This window comes from Protopterus annectens, chromosome 4.part0, assembly GCF_019279795.1.
Source record: "Protopterus annectens isolate FY-2018-M chromosome 4.part0, PAN1.0, whole genome shotgun sequence".
Classification (NCBI taxonomy): domain Eukaryota; kingdom Metazoa; phylum Chordata; order Ceratodontiformes; family Protopteridae; genus Protopterus; species Protopterus annectens.
The window spans coordinates 473960591-473980142 of record NC_056733.1 but is presented as its reverse complement, the minus strand read 5'-3'; the positions used below and the strand labels follow the sequence as shown (position 1 = coordinate 473980142).

Here is a 19552-nt window from a genome sequence, read left to right as displayed (position 1 = left end):
AAAGAGATATTGTTAAAGAAGGAATAAAAAATATTTAGAGGTGCCGACAAAGGTTAAAGCACTGCAGAATAAGGGGAATCTCACAGAAGAACAAGTGCAAAAGAGAAAATAAGGGATTACCTGGATAATATACACGAGTTTAGAAAGATTCTTGTTAAGCAGCTATTTTTGATAACTTCACAGCACAAAAATGTTTACCACAACAACATGCACAAAAGAAGGTGGAAAGAGTTGTTGAAAAACTTAAACCTACAACAAGAAAAATAATCAGAGGTCCTGTACACAGATATTGAAAGATATTTTAGAAATCTTATGAAATTTGTATAACGCAGAGAAACGTGGAAATCAAGAAAGACTACAAATGGAAATATTTACGGATGACTTAATTATTGCCAAGGTTAGAGGTAGATGAGGCTCAACAATTAACAGTTAAAATAGGAGGAAATGAAATAAAAACAGTGATGTGTAATCAATCTGCAAGAAAGTCTCCAGGAATAGACAGTATTCCTGTGGAAGTTTGGAAGGTAGGAGGAAAGAAAGTGACAAAGATCTGGGAATTGGAAGTTTTTGTTTAACAGTACTTTAAAAGGAGGAGAAGCACTAACATCCTGGAAGAAAAGCTGCGTTGGCTGTAATATCTAAAGACGGTAAAGACCCATCTGACTCAGCTTCATATAAATCCATTTAAATTTTAAACCATGATTAAGTGTTTATGTCTATACCAGCTAAAAGAATGGCAAAAGTATTACCAAAATTGATAGATATGGATCAATGTAGTTTTGTGGAGGGGAGGCAAACATTTGATAACATTAAAAGAAAAATAATCCAGAAGGAAGCAGAATGTAAGAAAATACCTCCGTTGTTGGTGAGCCTTGATGCAGAGAAAGCATTCAACTGAGTAAACTGTGATTTTTATGAATAGGGCAATGGAAGCATTTGCATTCCATGATACAATAATAAGGTTAAGTAGGAGGATATATGAAGGATCAGAGGCAAGAATTAACATAAGAGGGTTCCTCTCTGATAAATATTGTCTGAAAAGAAGAACTAGGCAGGGGTGTCCTCTTTCCCCCTTTTTATGTTTAGAGCCAATGCCAAAGAAAATAAGGGACTCAGAAATTCAAGGAGATACTCAAGAAAAGTTGGCTTTTATTGCAGTTGATACTATGTTGTACCTCATAAATCAAGAAAAGGAATCCTCAAGTGTTGTGGAACATTTTCCGAAAGTTTCAAGTCTTTTCAGGATATAAAATTAAAGAAATAAAACAAAGGTTATAAATGTAACTTATGTACCCAATGAATTGTTTTAGCAATACCCATATTTATGGGGATACAGTATGATGAGGTATTTAGAAGTATGGATTAAAAAGGCTTATGTTTATTTATTTGACATTTGTGGACCAGGATAGTCTGACTGGGCTAATGCCCTTTTTCAGCGAAGGCCCGGGGAGAAAAGCTCCACAATCCTATACAGTACATTAATGCACTACCAAAAGTAGCAAATACATAGTCCATTAATCAGAACAAACATAGTGCTACATCACAATGTTAGACAGGCGATCAGTTTGTACAACTGAACAGACAAGAGTATATTAAATGCAGATTGTCAAAGCTATTTACAGGATACATTCATATGTACAACAGGAGGACAGTTAGTAAATTTAGAAGCAAATTCATTTGTACAGGCAGTGTCCAGAGCATAATAAAAACAGTTTGTGTTATGGCAGCTAAGAATATGTGGGAAGAGACTAAAAGGATAATACCAACACTGAGAATTTGGAAGCTCTTTTTATGGATATGGATAGTAAGACACTACAAAATAAGTGACCTTGATGCCTCTGCTATTAAGATGATCCCAAAGGACTGATGCAACCATATTAAACTTGCACTCAGCTGCAAATGTTAAGCACTTTAAGATGTCTTTATATTAAACAGAAGCCGTAAATATATAGCAAAAAGAAACAGACACAGGCCTAAATTTCACAGTATTCCATGGGTTATCTTTTTATGGAAGGAGTACATTCTATTCTCACTTTGAATTGCCGGCCTTCAAAGCAATGCGCTATTCAGAAACCTACATATAAATTCCAAATATGTTTAGACTATTTAGTATAATTTTATGTGGGCCAGAAATACCTGGGAAAGATCCAAATAAATCACATCAGAGAGAAGCCCTACACCCCAAGCGTTAGTAACTCTGTGTTTGACTGATATGACCAATGTTGACTAAATCCATGCTGGTTAACTATCAGAGGCCATAAAGTGACAAAAACATTTTAAGTAAAGCATGCTCAAAACATTTTCTGACAACATAAGTGAGACTATTTGGCCTGTAGTTAGATGCCAAACATTTTATGGACTAACATTATCACTTGCTTCCAGCTAGTGGTACACAATCGGTGTTCACGAATTTCTAAACTAGATCATGAAAAATAGGTGAAAGTTGTCCTGAAGCATTTTTAAAGAATATTCATGAGGTCTACTCTGCATGAAGGATACAGTCGCCTCTCTAAGAAAGAGAGATTCTTCCAGAACACATGGGGGGGGGGGCTAAAAAACTTATGGAACAACTTTAGAGAAACTGATCCACTCAAGTGTCTTACTAACAGTGGCTGACACAACCACGCCGGTCCTTGTAATTCTGAGTTGTTTTAACTGTTCCAAAAGCCTGAATACTCCATGAAGTCATCTTCAGTGTAAACGCATACATAAAATCATTGCAAATCACTATACAATATGATAGACTTGCTACTAAATTTGTCACACAAGTATATAACATACCTATCGCAGACTCTTAAAAAATGATATATTTCAACAGTTGCATTTCTTTACATGTTTTGAAGCAATACTTAGGATTTGTTTTGTTTATATTCTGTCTAATCATCATTTATAATAATACTTGAATCTTATCTTTATTTGTTGTCTAATGTTTAGTACAACACTTCTATATACTGCTAATGTACACTTGTAACATCCTTGTCAGTACTGCATTTTTCAATGCAAGCCTGGGTCATGACATAAATATAAAGCCCAGGCTCAAACTACAGTTTACTTTTGTATTAGCTAAATTATCTAATATCTGGCAGTTAGCACTGAACTGTTGATGAACTGTTTCCTGTAGCCAAAGATACAGGGTTTTGTTCCTTCCACATTCATTTGCCGCTCAGCAAGACACTTAACCAGGCATTGTTTACAGGTTGCCCCTAAAAAGGGGCACTTGTGTCACTAAGCTTATCTGGTTAACAAATGTATATGACTAAATTTACAGCTGGCACAGGGCTGGTAATCACAACTAACATAGATCTTGAAGGATAACTAGTGTGAAAATGGAAAAGTTCTCACTGTTTATGTTAGTTAATAATGTCTTGCCACTGAAGAACTTGCTATTTGCCTTCAGATTAATATGGCTTGTTGAAATCTGCCTCAGTTTGAAAATACAAGAGTAAAATGATTTAGAATTACTTGACAAGTTTTTGCCAAGAGACTTTTAATGCTGTTCCTTCCAATGTTTTATGTTTAACCAGCATTTTTGAAAATGTATTAAATCTGATCAGACTTGCCTGTTAGATACTTTTAAAACTCTCTAGAAGTGTTTGTATTTGTTTTTCCTACAGTCTTTTTTTTGTTCCATAACATGGTGTAACTGACTATTAGAATAGCTACTAACCACAGAAATAAGTTCAACTGTTAGTAGTATAATCCGAGTTGCAACAGTGTTGCTTATTAAACAAAGAGAATAGTGTGTCATACAATGTAAACTAACAATCAGCAATGCCCTTTCTTTCATCCCTGAAGTTGAAACGTGTATTAATTTCTGGGATGATGGTGTCATAAAGTTTAAGAAACCTCCTTTAAGTTGTACAAGAAGGACATATAATCTTAATTAAGATTTTATTCAGAATATAATTTTGTTAGCAGAAACAAGCATCTGAAATGTAACCTTTTTTCATTCTTAAAACTAAATGCAACAACTCACTAATGAGGAACTTAAACCCAAAACAGCAAAACCTGACACAGATCTTCACAAGATTGACACAGTCTGCCTCATAAGATAGTAAATGAAACACAAATACAAACAGAATGATAAAACACAGCAGATCAGGTATTGTGTTAGCAAACACAATCATATTATGGAACATACTGCAGGGGTATATCCGCGGTAGTGCAGCGGTAGCGTTGTTGCCTCACAGCAAGAGGTTCTCCCGTTCGATTCTCGGCCGGAGTGCGGGGAGTGCCTTCTGTGTGGAGTCTGCATGTCCTCCCCACGGTTGGGTGGGCATTTGAAAGTCATGCGTAAATGGGCATGCCTTCGTTGAAGGTTGAACGTTGAGCTGGCACCTCGGCGTTCGTGAAAATCTACCAATCTTTAGCGGACTGGAGTTCTGCTGTGGCGACCCCTAACCGGGAAAAGCCGAAAGACAAACAACAACAACTGCAGGGTACATTCTCAAAATAAACAACACTACAAGATACAAACCCAAAAGCATCTTAACAAGTGTCATGGAATCCTGCATTATCACATTTTTAATTTAACCAGTAAAATATGGCAGGTTATTCACAACACTGGAGAAATCTTAAATCAACTTTTTTTTTTAATGCAGAACTACTTATTTCTGTTATTTAGGTTTCCTTCCACATCCTTGCTTATTCCTCAGTCCATCCTGCATGCACGAACAGTTATCAAGTATGTTGGCACTTAAATGCGTTTTACCATTAGGTAAAGGAAAGAATCAGCTAAACTCAGTTTAGGTCATGTTCACAAAACGTCAAAAAGTTGGTATTTCAAATCCAGAGAATCATTTTTATAATGTCTCTACTGACAAACAGAGAAGTTACTGAACAGCTAGTGCTTCTATGACTAACATTCCCCACAGAGCAACATATGATCATTCTTGCAAATCCAGGACTATTTTCTCCAGCAGCATGATTTCCATGGTAACCAAAACCCTCAAGAGCACAAATCAAACACAGTCTCATGACCACAGAACTTTAAGATTTAAAAACAGACCCATTATGCTGGATTGCTCATGCACTGTCTTTTAAAGTCTAATAAACAACCAAAAAAATTGTGACAGCATATTTGCTTCTTTTTCCTATCACAGCTTTTGCACAAAGGCCTATTTGTTGTAGTCATATCAGGAGATGCATTACAACAGTCCTGTCCACAACTTTAATACAAAATAACATTCTGCCACAGTACACATCTCTTCACAAGCTATCAAGTTAGAAGCCAGCTAAGATGTTTTTGCAAAATACCTTTCATGAGCTAATGCTGATTTCTGTACATAAGCAATCAAAAGACAAAGGAAGCTGACAGTCTGTACTACAAATTAACTACACATTCTTATTTACAAGAGAACAGAAATGAAATAATGTATATTCCAACAGGCACAGATGCACAAACCAAGTATGTTACCACTTGCTGTAGCCAAGTGCTTAACACATTCTCAGGAGTACAATACCCAGAACATAAATCCTGGAGTGTGTTACCACATTTTCAAAATAAACAGCAAATCTTCTATGTTACAGTGTCTCTACACAAGGTTAATCAAATTCTTTCACTGAGTAGTTACAGAGTCCCTGCAATGGCTTTCTGGTAGAGAGACAAAGGAGGGATGAGGTAAAGTTTGCTCACTTCTCTTTGTTGGGGGGGATGCTTGGGGTGCAAATTCATCCATTCTCAATGGCTGGCAGAGACTGGTATTAGATACATGCGGCAGAGGTAGGGTCTTTGTAAGGGGTTACATCCTTTGTGGAAGTGGGTGATATGCCCTTACAAAACACCACTGCACACCTACCTACTGCATAACTACAAACCTGAGCTGGGGAAACATCAAGGCTAAGAGAAAATTCCTGATACCCACCACTGATGATTACACTACCCCCACTCTTTGACTGTCACCGTAAGGGGAACAAATTAACCATAGCATTATAATCTGAGGGAATGAAAAAGTTGACAGGAAGTGTGTGTGTGTTGGGGGGGGGGGGCGGAAACTATCAGAACTGGGCTCAGGAGGAAAAAAACATTCCACTACTGTGTGTTTTTGCTACTTCATTAGTTTTGATAAACATGCATGCTAGAGTCTACCTGCTCTAACAACAAGCACAAGAGACTAGCCATTTTCTAAACACTGCAGTACAACATGATGCTGCCTACAAGCGTGTTGCTTGTGTGCAGTACTTTGAACAAGAGATAAAGGTGGCCACTTGAAAGACTTCTGCACAGCTATGCTTTCTTATTTAGCTGGAACTGAAGAAGGTGTGCCAATTAATAAATCAATAAATATGAGACGTCAAATGATAACATAAGCACTTTGTATTCAATTGCTCTCGTTTAACCAGAGTACAAAACGCATCAACAGGTCTGTGAGCTGGGGTAGCTGTTTTTCACCCATCTAAACCCTTCCCACAGTGTTTGCTATACTTTAAACACCGGATAAACTTCTTTTCACTTAAACTAACAAGCCTCTGAACTTTTACTTCTGTGCACATGCAAGTTAGCTTCTTCACACTATGATTAACCCTATACAGTACATTATTGTCTTTCCCTGCTAGCAAATATGCAAATACAATTGTTTTACCTTTTTTTTTTTTATCCTTTATTGATCAAGTTAATTCTAGTAGGCTAGTAGCCTCTTTTCAAGGAAGAATGGATGGAAATGTAGCTAGGGCATCAGGGAAGTTCCCTTACTCTTTTTGATAGGTGCCGAGGGATCTTTTACATCCACTTGAGCTACCACCAACTCAGGCAGATAAAGCCTGATTTAAGGTCTCATATAAAGGACAGCATACTTATCAGTGCAACATCCCCCTTATACTGCACTGCAGTGTCAGCAATCTGCCTGATTTGGAAATGGAATCTACAGCCTTGGGCACCAAAGGTGAGTGTGCTACCAGTTGCTCTACTGACACAGCACTTATTTCAGTTTAAAAGGCAAAACTTCAGCAAAACCTTACAGAGCCACCTATTTTCTGAGCTAATAAATAAGTAGATCTATGAAGCATGTGTAGCAACTTAATAATTAAATGAAATGCTGCCCCACAGTAGTCTCAGGTGTATTAGTTTTACTCCCACATGTGTTGTACAATGACTGTACTAAATCGGTGCAATGTTCTACAAACCACTCTTTCTGCCCCACAACTCCACAGTACCAATAGAGTCTTCCAGGGCTAATCCATGAATACCATGGCACAGTCCTTGCTTTCTAATATGCATCTTATGTATCAGTACATCTCATCATAAAGTACAGCTGAGAGAAACTAGTGAACCCTTTAAACACACACATGAGAGTCCTGGGATGTTACATTTTACTTATGTATTAATTTACTACTTCCTGAAACTGGCCTACTGTGGTTAGGTAAAACTTAATTTATGAAAAGAAAAAGAATACTTGGTTTGTAAAAATCTGCCAGCACTTGATAATTGAAACATATTTCTGGTTAAAAAGGAGGCTCGTACATACCTCAAAATCCCCAGAACAGCTGTTTTTACTGTTGTTGTTGTTGACATTATGTTTGTTGAGATGACCAGGACTAAATACTGAAGACCACTGTTGCTGACTCTTCAGTATCCCTTCTGTTTTAGTTGCGGGAATGCTTCTGGGAACACACATGTGTTCAGAGTCTACCTGTGCTCCACCAAACTGCAATTTTTTCTTTACTGCACTGACAGCAGACACCACCCCTTCCTTTGATATCTCTGTATTTTGCCTATTCAGTGTTTTTGAGTCTACCACAAAATGTTGCAGAGATGGTAAGCTATTTTCTAAAAGAGCATCTCTCTCCAGATCATCAACATGAAATGTGGCAGCCACCTGTTTCACAATGCAAGGCTGATCACTATCCACTGCATTGTCAGGGAGACGTCGGAAGTAGTAGGTTAGGTTTAGAGAATCACAGTCTGTTGATGCTGTTCTGCCATGACAAGCCTCAGCCTTATCACATCTCTTGGAATGAGCATTCTCAAGGGCTCTGTTCAGATCATGTGACTTAGATGTTTTTTGTATGGCACAGTCAGTTGTACATTCTGCCTTGTTGCTTTCTGGCTGCTGTTTCCAAAGTTTGTTGTGTCGTTGTTTACTATATGAAAATGAAAAAAAATTATAAAGCAATTTTTTTATATTAGTGTTCATATACATAAATCTAAAGCACTAAATGTGTACATTTCTTGGCTGATGTTAATTTTATCTGCAATTACATGCTCACAAACCAAACAAGAGATCATGTGTCTAATATAGTTTGTATCCAGATACAGCCTAATGTTATGCACAGTCATAATGTGTTACATTATTCCACTGTATTACACTATATTCAAGTATGTCACTTTACACTGTTACAAATCTTGTATTTATGTAATATGGTGACCTTTCTGCTTACTCAGTTTGCATCCTCCTGGACTGTGACTAAAATGATTTTATTAACATTAGCCTATCACTGTTATTAAAAAATAACATGCAAAATTTAAAACAGCAATTATAGTTATCTACATAAAGCCTTAATTTCTTTCCCCATGTTGAAGATTTTTAGCACATTATTATTTCAGTTTCGCATCTTCCCAGGAAGCGAAAACATTAAACTTGGAAAATCTCCAAAGGAGAAACGTGCAGAAAAGATCAGCTGTGGGCTAGCTGGATGAGACGATAAATCAAAGTACCAACAGCAGGAAGAGGCATTTCAGAGATGGTAGATTTTTCATCATGATCAAAAAGAACGTGATTCAGTCTCCTTTTTCTAACATTTTTTACTGGATTATGACTTAAGACATAGGCAAACATTAATTCATATAAAAGAAAAACAAACCTTATTAACATATTCCCAGTTGAAAATATACATTACACTCTTTTGTACGATTATCACAAATCTAATACTACATAAATTGATCAATTCCTGCCTTCCCTAAAATCTCACTCCTCCTTCAAAACATTATTCGGCATATGTTATTCCTACCATTTCCATGTTTCTATGTAATTTTCTCTTACCTTTTTCTAAAGATCCCACTTCCAGTTCTGTTATCTCTGTTACAATATTCAATACTTCAAATACAGTTGGTTAAGACTTCAGTGTCCATTTTCTAGTAATTGATTTTTTGGCAACCACCAGAATTAACTTTAACAATGCCCTACTATATATAGGCAATTCAGCACAAAAATATTTCCTTAGTTACACCCATTTGTTCACCCAATATTTCTAACAAAGTACTCTGTAGATTTTGTTTTTAAAGTCAGCCAACTCATTGCATTCCCAAAACATATGTTCAAAGTTACCCCCCTTTCTTCCCCATCACACCTCCAACATTTGTCATCTAACCAAGGAGAAATTATTTGGAGTCTACTTGGGGTATAAAATACTTATACAGACACTTGCAGGCAAAAATCCCAAAGATTCTAGACTTTGTTTCATATTGGAGAATCATGGACATATGCTCCAATTGTTTCCTTGTGAATTGCTTATCTAATATCTCTCCAATCTTTTCTAACCTCCATTACTTGATTCATATAGTTCTAGTGCAGTATATTTTATATGCACTATTAATTCTCTCTTTTTCAAAAAAACTACCACAGCAGATCTTTCACTTAAGATTCCCTTATCCCTTTCTCTTTGCCTATTATTCTGATATAAATCTCTGATCAGGAAAGCAGTCTCTAGTCTGCAGTCTAAATGTCTTCTTGGCCTCCTCCCATTCTATTACCTTTTTCTCTCTAGGTATTTCCTCCAAACAACTTACTCCTTTGCCAGTTTTCTCCAGTAAATTCCATCCCCCTCTTCCTTATTCTCTGTACCCCTAACTGTAGCCATCTCTATTCGCAAAATCTTTCTCCATTATCATGTTGGCTTAATTCTTACAATACTTGCTGCTGCTTTATGAATATAATATTTTTTAATTTGGCCAAATCTTTTGGGTTTTTAATACCATGATGGGAATGGACCCTATTCCTAAGTCAAAGTACAATTAAAGTTCATGAAATTAGAATTGTTTCAGTCTTTAATGTCAGCCAGAAGTGCTCTTCATAGCACCTGCAATGTTCCCAGTAATGACTCCTCCTCCAATTCGTATGGAGTTGCATGCATTGGTAACATATCTAAATACAGCTGTAGATTTTTTTAATAAGACCCATTGCTCCTAATAATATTGGGACTGTCCAGGCATCTTTCTTTCACATTGCTCTTGTTTCTGCAAATCCTGATATTTTATGACTTTATGTCTCTCTGTACGCAAGACACTCTAGTCACTGGGGTGTGACGATTTCAATAATCAATGCTACTTTTGTCTTCTTTTCATGGACCACTATATCCAGTTTTCCAGCATCTGTCTTTTGAACTGTTGGTAATGGATGATCCCATGTGATGTAGACCATCATTTTTTATGATGCATTGTGATTTATATTTCCAGTGTTTTTCAGCCACTTCAATACCATAATGTTTGCACAATCCTCAGTGCAACAATCTTGCCGCATTATTATGTCTTTCAGTATTCAGCCCTTCTGCCATTAGTATTTCACAACTAGCAATGAGGTGTGCATCTGTTTCCAATTTGGTTTTACAAAACCTACATTTGTCTGTTTCTCCCACATGTTCAATGGACTTTGTAAACCAATATGTACGCAGCCGACTACCTTGGGCCACCAATATTAACCTTTCATTTCTTGGTTTGAATTTGCCTCTCCTTAACCATTCCTGCTTTTGTTCCTGATCAACATGAGGTTCTTCTAGAAGTTTTCTATATCTATACTTGCAACTATATTTATGCATCTTCCACATTTCTTGCCTTCTCATCTGGTCCTTTACCTTATATTCTTTCTTTTGTTTTTTTGGCACATTCAGTTGCTGCCTGATTTTTTATCTACTTCTGGTTTAATTTCCATTCCTGCTTGACACCGATATGCTTCTGCCAGAATAAGTAGAGAAGTCATCTAAGATTTATTCTCCTTTCACTACATTTGGGTCTTGTAAGGTCAGCAGATATGTGTGGAGTCCCACTATTGCAAATCTATACATGTAATCAATTTCAAGGAGGCCCATCCCTCCTTCGGAACGGGGAATATATAAATCTTGGTGTGCACTAATGTTTAAAAATAATTTGGTAAGCATGAAACATCCTGATTGTTTTCCTACCTAATCTATCCAACACATTTTGGGGTCAGTCAATCACTACAAAACAAAGTTAGGACAGGAAGAGAAAATTGGTTTATAGCTTGGATTTTTTTCCCTAGATGTAAACACTGTTTTCAGGATTAATTTTAAGTCTTCTAAAGTATTTCTTACTAAGCTTTATGCACATTTGTTCATGTTTTATTGTTGATCCTTCATCAATTCCCAAATATTTATATACTCCCTCTTGCTCAAGTTCTTTTACATCACATTCCTGTCCCAGACTGATGTTTTCCTGGTGCTGCAGAGTTTTGCTGCTTTAAAGGTTGCTTTTGCACATTTATCAAGACCAAATGACATTCTTATAGCTTCTAAAAAAAAATTTGACAACTTGAAGTTGTGCGTTCAGTTTCTCATCTAATGAGCTATACAGTTTTAAATCATCAACAAAGAGAAGATGAGAAGTCTTTACACTTTGTTGTTTTCTAGGAGCCAAATTACAGTCATGGCCGAAGCTGTTAAGTAAACAGCTTAATAGGTTAAGGGCAAGGCAGAATAGCAGTGGTGACAGAGGGTCACCCTGGACTATCTCCCTTTAAATTTTTATTATTTTTATCCCTGGGATAATAATTTGCCATTTATCATGGCTTAATTGCAAAGTGGTCTGCCACTGTCATGGTCACCGTAATGTAGTCGATCATTTGTAGGCTGTATCTTATACATTTTTAAGCACTCATTTATCCATGAATGTGGGATACTATCAAATGTTTTTTGTAGTCAATTCATGCCATACTTGGATTCTTCCCCTTTTTACAGTTCTCCACTATGACTTTAACAACAAATGATCCTTTGTTCCATATGAATTTCTTTTATTGCCCTTTTGTTCTACTGCCATTATTCAAATTTCTTCTAAATGACTATAAACTCTGTCAGCATCAGTTCCCATGTATAGTTTATATGTTGTTGGAAGGCAAGTTATTGGTCTATCATTTTTAGGGCAGCATGCAGCTTCACTCTAAAGCAGGAGCATCGTTTTACCTGTTGTTAGCCAGGCTGGTGAATGTTTGGGGTCCTAATTACTTTGTTCATTTATCAAACATCTGACTTTTTGAGTTTTATTGACCTTCTGCAGTCTATTTCTTTCATTGATCTTAATATGTCCATCTATGTCTATTAAATCAAGCAACTCTTCTCAACTAATTTTCTTCTACATTGCAGACATTCTACAGAAAGTTCTGTAACATCTTCCTGTGGCACATTCTCTTCAATTTCATCCTGTGCCATCCATTGCTCTGTCATATGGGAACTCACTGGCCTATCACTCCTCAACATTGACTGCATCAGAGTTTCCACCGATTCTTGTTCCTTCCCTTGCTGTTCAGCTTCGAGTGAATGTTTATACTGGTTTCCTGTGGAAGGCTCCAAAATATCTTCATATGGCACCTGACCAATTGCTTCCCATTCCACTGGTTTCCCCTTAATTTGGATATCCATTGCTCTATTCTGTTGTGGTGCTTTCTGAATTAGATTTTCTGCACTGAATCCTTCACTTCGCAGGTACTCCATAACCTCAGTTTCTACTTCTCCATTACTAATCTCCTTTTCTACTTTTCCTCTGTCTTCTTATTTTTTGTATTGTAATGTTTTCCATGCCTGGATTCCTTTGCCTATATTTCTCTTCAAATATCTTTGCTGCTGCTCTTTTTGTACTGGTTAGTTTTGCTTTCTCCTTTGCATAAACTTTACACCCTATTAAATCTCCTTGGGCCAGATTCAGGAAGCCTCCGTGTAAGAGTTATAACTCTTACACGGAGGCTGCAGTGAAACTGTGTGATGTCAGCATGTCATGCATATGCATGAGGTGCATGAGGCATGCTGAATCACACTAGTAACTCTTACACGGTCCGTGTAAGAGAGTAGGGGGCGTGTCTGTAGGCTAAGCCCTGCAAGCGGACACGCCCCCGGAAGACTAGAATGGCTGAAAGTAAACAGCCACGAGAGAGGCCATGGAAATGTGAATAAACACACTACACAACACATGCCCCGATAGACCATCAGTGTATAAAGTGAAGAGATGTTATAAAATTAAATTAAAACCTTTTTTTTTTTTTAAACCCTGTAAATGTTTGCTACTGTGTGCCAGGTGCTGGTGTGCTACTAGCGCAATTGCAGTTAGCAGTCAGTGGAAAAGGATATAAGAACTAAATATGCAAAGTAAGCCAAGAAGTAATAGCTTAGCGGTAGAGTTGCTGGCCTAAGAGTAGGCAGGCAAGGTTCGAGCCCCCACAACAACTTTTTTTTGTAAATAAGCACTAAAAGCCCCTGACAGTATTGTACAAATGTAAATGTATTCCCTTTTGTAAAATGGAATGAAATAGAGCATATATTCCGAAGTAACACAATAATAAAAATAGTCAGAAATGTACTGATAGCTAAGCTGCTGTGAGACGGAATGCCCGTAGCTGAGTAGTGTTTAAAAAGCTGCAAACTGTATGCTCGTTGCTACGCACCGGTTTAATAGGCTGAAACCGTTTGCAACTAGCTGTGCTTAGCTGAACATGTGTGTCACTAGCCAATTAAGGTTTATCCCAGCGCACACCGTTTGCGCGACGCTAACTGCCAGTGCCCATGCGTTACCTCCGCGCAAACGAGCGCAGACCTGGTTTTAAATGCTTAAAAGTGCTTTTGGCAAGTTTGATTGACAGGTCCTCAACTCATTTCTGTCAGGAAAATCAAAAGTCAGTTGCCAGAGTCGAACCCAGGATACCATGCACTAGAGTCAAGGTACTTCACCACTAAGCCATGACAGCAATACCATGAAATGCAGAAATAGCATATATATGGGAAAAAATCCAGAATGGAGCATGAGAAAGCATTTTCAGTGAAGTAGATACAATTCCAAAATGGCCAATCAGAGAAATGTGTGGGAAAAGCGGCATATATAAGCCCCATAGGCGGGAATACACAGCAGAAACGATTGTAGAACAGACCTGCAGTCAGAATGAGTGGAGTAGGTGAGGGACGTTGCTTTCGAGCACAGCGTTGGGGCGTTGAGGAGTCCAGATACATGGTCTGGCTCCTTGTCCATCATCACGAGGCCCAACTCATGCAGGGCCAGGTCTCATGGGGAGCGTATAGGGCAGAGGCATGGGACCAGTTGGCTCGTGATCTGACCAGTGCTACTGGCATTCCACGCACTGGTGAGCAGGTCCGTCACCACCATGCGGACCTGAAGCGGCGCAAGGAAGACCAGTTGTCCGAATGGATCCAGGAGGCCCGGGATATGCCCAACGCCCCACTACTGAGTAAGTTACATTTTGCTTATGTATGTAAGGATTTCAACTGGCCGATAGCATGGAGATGTGTAGTCCAATATTACTTCTTTCGTATTACAGCTGCAGGTGTCCGCTCTGTGAATCGCGAGATGTATGGCCATAGGCTGGTGCGGCTGTGCCACCATGCAGGTTAGTAACCCCACCCATTACTTGTAAATAAATATTGTACTGTAGCATGTATCAGAACACTGCAGTGTATTGATTAAAAGTAATATAATGTGCAAGCAGGAATTGTAAGTCTGCAGGCATGGCTGCAACAAGTTCATCAGTATGCAAGTGTAACTGGAAATATAATTGATAGAATTAAACAGTGCTGTAATACAGATGTCCCACCACGAATTAAATATAGTGTAACCTGCAGTAGTCCCAAGAGTACAGCTTTAGAATCTGAGGTAGTCATATGTGAGATATATCCCCTGTTGAAATGCTGAATCATGACAGAAGTGAGGCTGTTGGAAAGTGTTTGAATCACCACCAGTCTAACATGTGAACAAAGCCTAGAAGTACCAACCTGAACTGTGAAGTTGCAGGATGTGTGAGAGTGACAGAAAGGGTCATGTATGAATAAATAAAGTAGTAATAACCCTGAATATAGTAGCCCCAGTGTGTTTCTACAGAACTAAATGCATGTGGGAAGTACAACTTAATATCCCAAACTGATTTCAGTGTGTCAGAATCTGGAATGTCTAGGCCAAATGCTGTATATGGTGATCACAGTAAACAATTTGCAGATAGAATGAATGATTATCTGACAGACTAAACAGCCATAGTTGTCCCCTGTCCTGTCATCAAAGTGTAGCAGGATGATGTATCTGATCAAATTCAAAATAAGTAGGATAGTGATGTATTTGTAACAGGTGTAGCTTGACAGTCAAATAAAATTTATTTTGAAACATCAGCCTCAACTTAATTGTGTACCTTATACAAATGTAAATCAATGTGTAACATATGAATGTGTCATCACTTTCTATCTCCGCCCAACCCTATAATTCCATATAACAACACCCACTAAATAATGGTATGTGAACATTTCATTAATCATGGACATTTGTCCGTTTCAAAAATATATGCATGTCTGTTCGTGCATGTGCCCTGTTCATACCTGCAAATCTGATGGCCTGTTGCCATTAATCAACCCTGCATGTTGTTTGACTGTGTATTTCTGTTCAAATAATGCATGTGATATTGATATGCCCCTTGTTCAATGGTGTTAATATCTGGGTGTTTGTTTGATGGGAATACCAATGCATGCTGTTACAACTAATCTGAATGGAATAAAATGCCACTAACCCAAACTAACATAACAACTCACAAACCTAGAACGCTTGGGAAGGCGGGTCCCAGCGGACCCACCTCTCCCACCTCAGCTGGCGCCTGCACCTGGCACTAGTGCCCAGGCGGACCCCCTCCGGTGGCCCTGTGCCACCTTCGGGTGGAAGCGCTGCAGGGGATGGGGCCGGTCCCCCCTCTGCAAGTGTGGCCGGAGGGGTTTGTCCACTCACCCTCCAAGGTGTCCGGTCTGTGGTGAAGGGAGATCCAAGACTCTGTTCTTGGGCCCCTATGCCAGCTTGAGGCTCGTGTGGCACAGCTAACGGCCCCGCCGTTGCCCGCCTACACAGCCCCAGCACAGCCCGTCCTGGGCTGTGAAGGAACAGTGGCAACTGCCTATGGGTGGGGATATCAGTTCCACTGTTGCCATCTGTGGGCTCATGCATCTCGGATATCCCAACCTCCGTCCCGTCAATTGTGTAACCCCCACGTGTGTCATACACCCCTGTATGCGTCTTGTCTGTCTTGTCTGTTAACCTACCCAACCTACCTCCCCAGCTATACCGACTTCCTTCACCTGACATACCACTCTCACCTGAAAAAAAAAAAAGGCACTCTGTACCCACAAAAATTACGCCCCATACATAGCTGTCCATGTCGCACACATGTCTGCTTGACATTGAAACAGTTAATTACAATTGGCTCTACAACAAATATTAATGTTGTCCTGACACCTCTCTCAGGGGCGAAAGGTTTCCAATGTCTCACCAAAATACATGGAAATGCACAGCTGTTGCTGCCAAAGACATGGGCATCTATGGGCCTTACCTATATCCCTCCTGCAAATCCCACGCTTGTTTCCCTACTGTCTTACCCTCTTTGTGACCCCTTTTTCACCACTTTCCTGTCACCCCTTTTTCTTTTCTTTCAAAGAAATTAGCGCGGGTGTGCGCTTGTGTTAGCGGAGCTCACCGCCAGTGCATGCGTGAGCTCAGCAAACGGCGCCAGTGCTTAAAAGTGCCTTTATGGCACTTTGATTGACAGGTCCTGTACTCAGTTTGAAAGTTTGCTAAGAAAAATAAATTCCCACTGTCAGTCTCGAACCCAGGACCTTGGTAACATTAGTCTGTATGACCTACCACTAAGCCATGCCTGCTTTACAAGAACACAGTGCTAAAATAAATATAACATGTAATAGTAGGAATCAGTATAAAGGCAATATAGGAGATGTACTATCTAAAGCATGTCAGGTAGAGTTTTAATGGCCAAATTACTGGATTCCCATACTAGTTCAGTGTGAACAGAAACAGCCCTGCTACCTGTTAGCTTGTACATAATAATGTAAGGTAATGTACATATGTGAAGGTATGTATATCTACACATACATATATATAAATATATATTAATACATATGAAATATAGTCGTAGGTCTCAGTAGCCATACACACTCACTACAGGAAACAGTGAACATAATTGCAGCAACCTGAATCTGCAACACAGCCTGACCCCTGTGTGACCTACTTACCCTTCTAACTGCTTAAAGGTGGCCTCAGCACTTTGATTGACAAGTCCTGTACTCAGTTTGAAAGTTTGCAAAGTAAAAAAAATTCCCACTGTCAGTCTCGAACCCAGGACCTTGGTAACATTAGTCTGTATGACCTACCACTAAGCCATACCTGCTTCGCAAGAACACAGTGAAGATATATGCAGCAACCAGAATCTGCAACACAGCCTGGCTCCTGTGAGACCTACTAAGCCCTTTAACTGCTTAAAGGTGCCTCCAGCACTTTGATTGATAGGCCCTATACTCAACTCAAAAGCAGAATATGAGCATACTAGTAGGCCCTACCACAAGACCATTGTAACACTAGTCTGTATGACCTACCACTAAGCCATGACTCTCATACAGGAATATAGTGCTAAATAAGTGGAACATGTAATAGTAGGAATGAAGATAAAGGCAATATAGTATGTCTACTACCCAAAGCATGTCATGCAGACTTTTATAGTCCCAATTACTGGGTTCCCATACTAGTGTAGTGTTAACAGAAACAGCCCTGCTAATTGTTAGCTTGTACCCAATAATGTCAGCTAATGTACATATATGAAAGTATGTATATGTACACAGATATATATATATTTATATAGCAATACATATGACATATAGTTGTAGGTGTCAGTATGCATACACACTCACTATAGGGAACAGGCAAGATAAATGCAGCAACCTGAATCTACAACACAGCATGAAGCATGGTAGATGTACTAACCTTCACACTCACAAAACACTGTCAACAGCATACCAGCATGGTCCACGCCCTACAATCTGAAAGGGCAACGCCTATCTCACATACCCTTTTATAGCAGTGTCCTGAAATCACAGTGAGACATGCAATCAGTACACACCCAGCTGCATGCAATTAGCAAATGCTGCCTTACAATTGGTGCAGAGGCCATCACATGGACCTATGCAGATACCTACAAAAGCATTGAGTTCCCACACTACACTCACGCAATACATTCATTGCACAAACACTACGGATAAAGAGAGAGACAGAGAAAACAACCAAACAACCAAACAACCAAACAAATATTAGGACTGCCAGCAGCAAAATCAGCAGCAAGCAGCAAGGAGCAAGCAGCAAGCAGCACCACTGGCATAGCAACAGCTGCCACAAACACAGGTAATGCAAAGTAGCAGGTTAATCCTGTGTATACTGTGACACCTCCAAATGTATCATAGTTCACTATCTATAGGTATGTCCATGAGATAGGTTGTGTGTAGATAGTCATGAAATATAAACATATGTAATATTGTTGTACATGTGGGCCATAACTAACATTTCCATAGCTTAGAACACAAGGCCAGTTGTGCATATGATGCAGTAGTTCCCAGGGTCAGTAGAGGTTCCTCCTCATTGGTGTGGGACCACTGTGTATGTATGGCACTGTTCAGGTACATATCCTGTAGTATGGCCAGGGATTAATATCAGTCTGTCATGTTGTGCTATGTCCTCCAGGGGTGAATGTAGCACACATCCAGGGATACCATTTCGTAACAGTGATGATATGTGTTCTGCAATGATGAGGGTGGCTCTCACCTGGACATGTGAGAGGATTTCCAGTCATCTGGGATAACTAATAACACGTGTGTAGGACAATGGGGGGGGGGGTACCTGCACCTAAACTGTCTGCAACAATGTTGGCAATATCTTTGCATTTGGTGAATGTGAAGCATCTTAACACTGCAGACAACAGATGCCTTCCCGTCATGTGAGTCTGCCCTGTGCTGCAGTAGCCTCCTACTATTGTTATACAATATGCCTGTATCTGTACTCCACTGGACAGGATTAATAAGTGGTGTGCAGTTGTTCTGGGTTAGATAACTGTGTGCACAGTACATGCAGTATGTGGGATGTCTGTGGTAAGCATATGCAAAGGTGCTGGCGGTGTGTGTTGTGGCTTCCACTGGCCCAGTGGGCTGCATGGATAGCATCACTGTCATAACTACTGAATAACTGTGTAATAACATGCATACATAGCAAGGTAGTGTACTGTGCATGTGGTGTTGTTCAGATATGTATATCCAGGCTGAGTAATGTGTGTCCACATCACAGGGTTGGATGGCAGCACACATCCAGTATGTATGGATGAACACCCAGAATGTGTCAGGCGTGTCACCTGTGCAGACGTATCTGGCCATTACCTGTGCATCCCCACAACACACACACATGCAACATATGGCAGAAGTACTATAGCAGTACACACATGTTCATAGGTTCATACTAGGCTATCTGCCCGAGGGCATTTACAAGCCTAGCCCATCGCTTTGTGGCTTACGCCACCCCTTTAGTATGGGG

The 19552-nt window shown here is 39.3% G+C and overlaps 1 protein-coding gene across 2 annotated transcripts in view; it reads right to left on the bottom strand.

Annotated features, from left to right (window-relative positions):
* SSH1 (slingshot protein phosphatase 1) overlaps positions 1-19552 on the bottom strand; it is a 1317746-nt gene that overhangs the window by 46220 nt on the left and 1251974 nt on the right. For both annotated transcript variants that reach the window (XM_044068394.1, XM_044068395.1), the window contains one exon: positions 7464-8079. In XM_044068394.1, coding sequence (XP_043924329.1) covers positions 7464-8079 — 616 coding nt within the window. The remainder of the gene's footprint in view (positions 1-7463; positions 8080-19552) is intronic.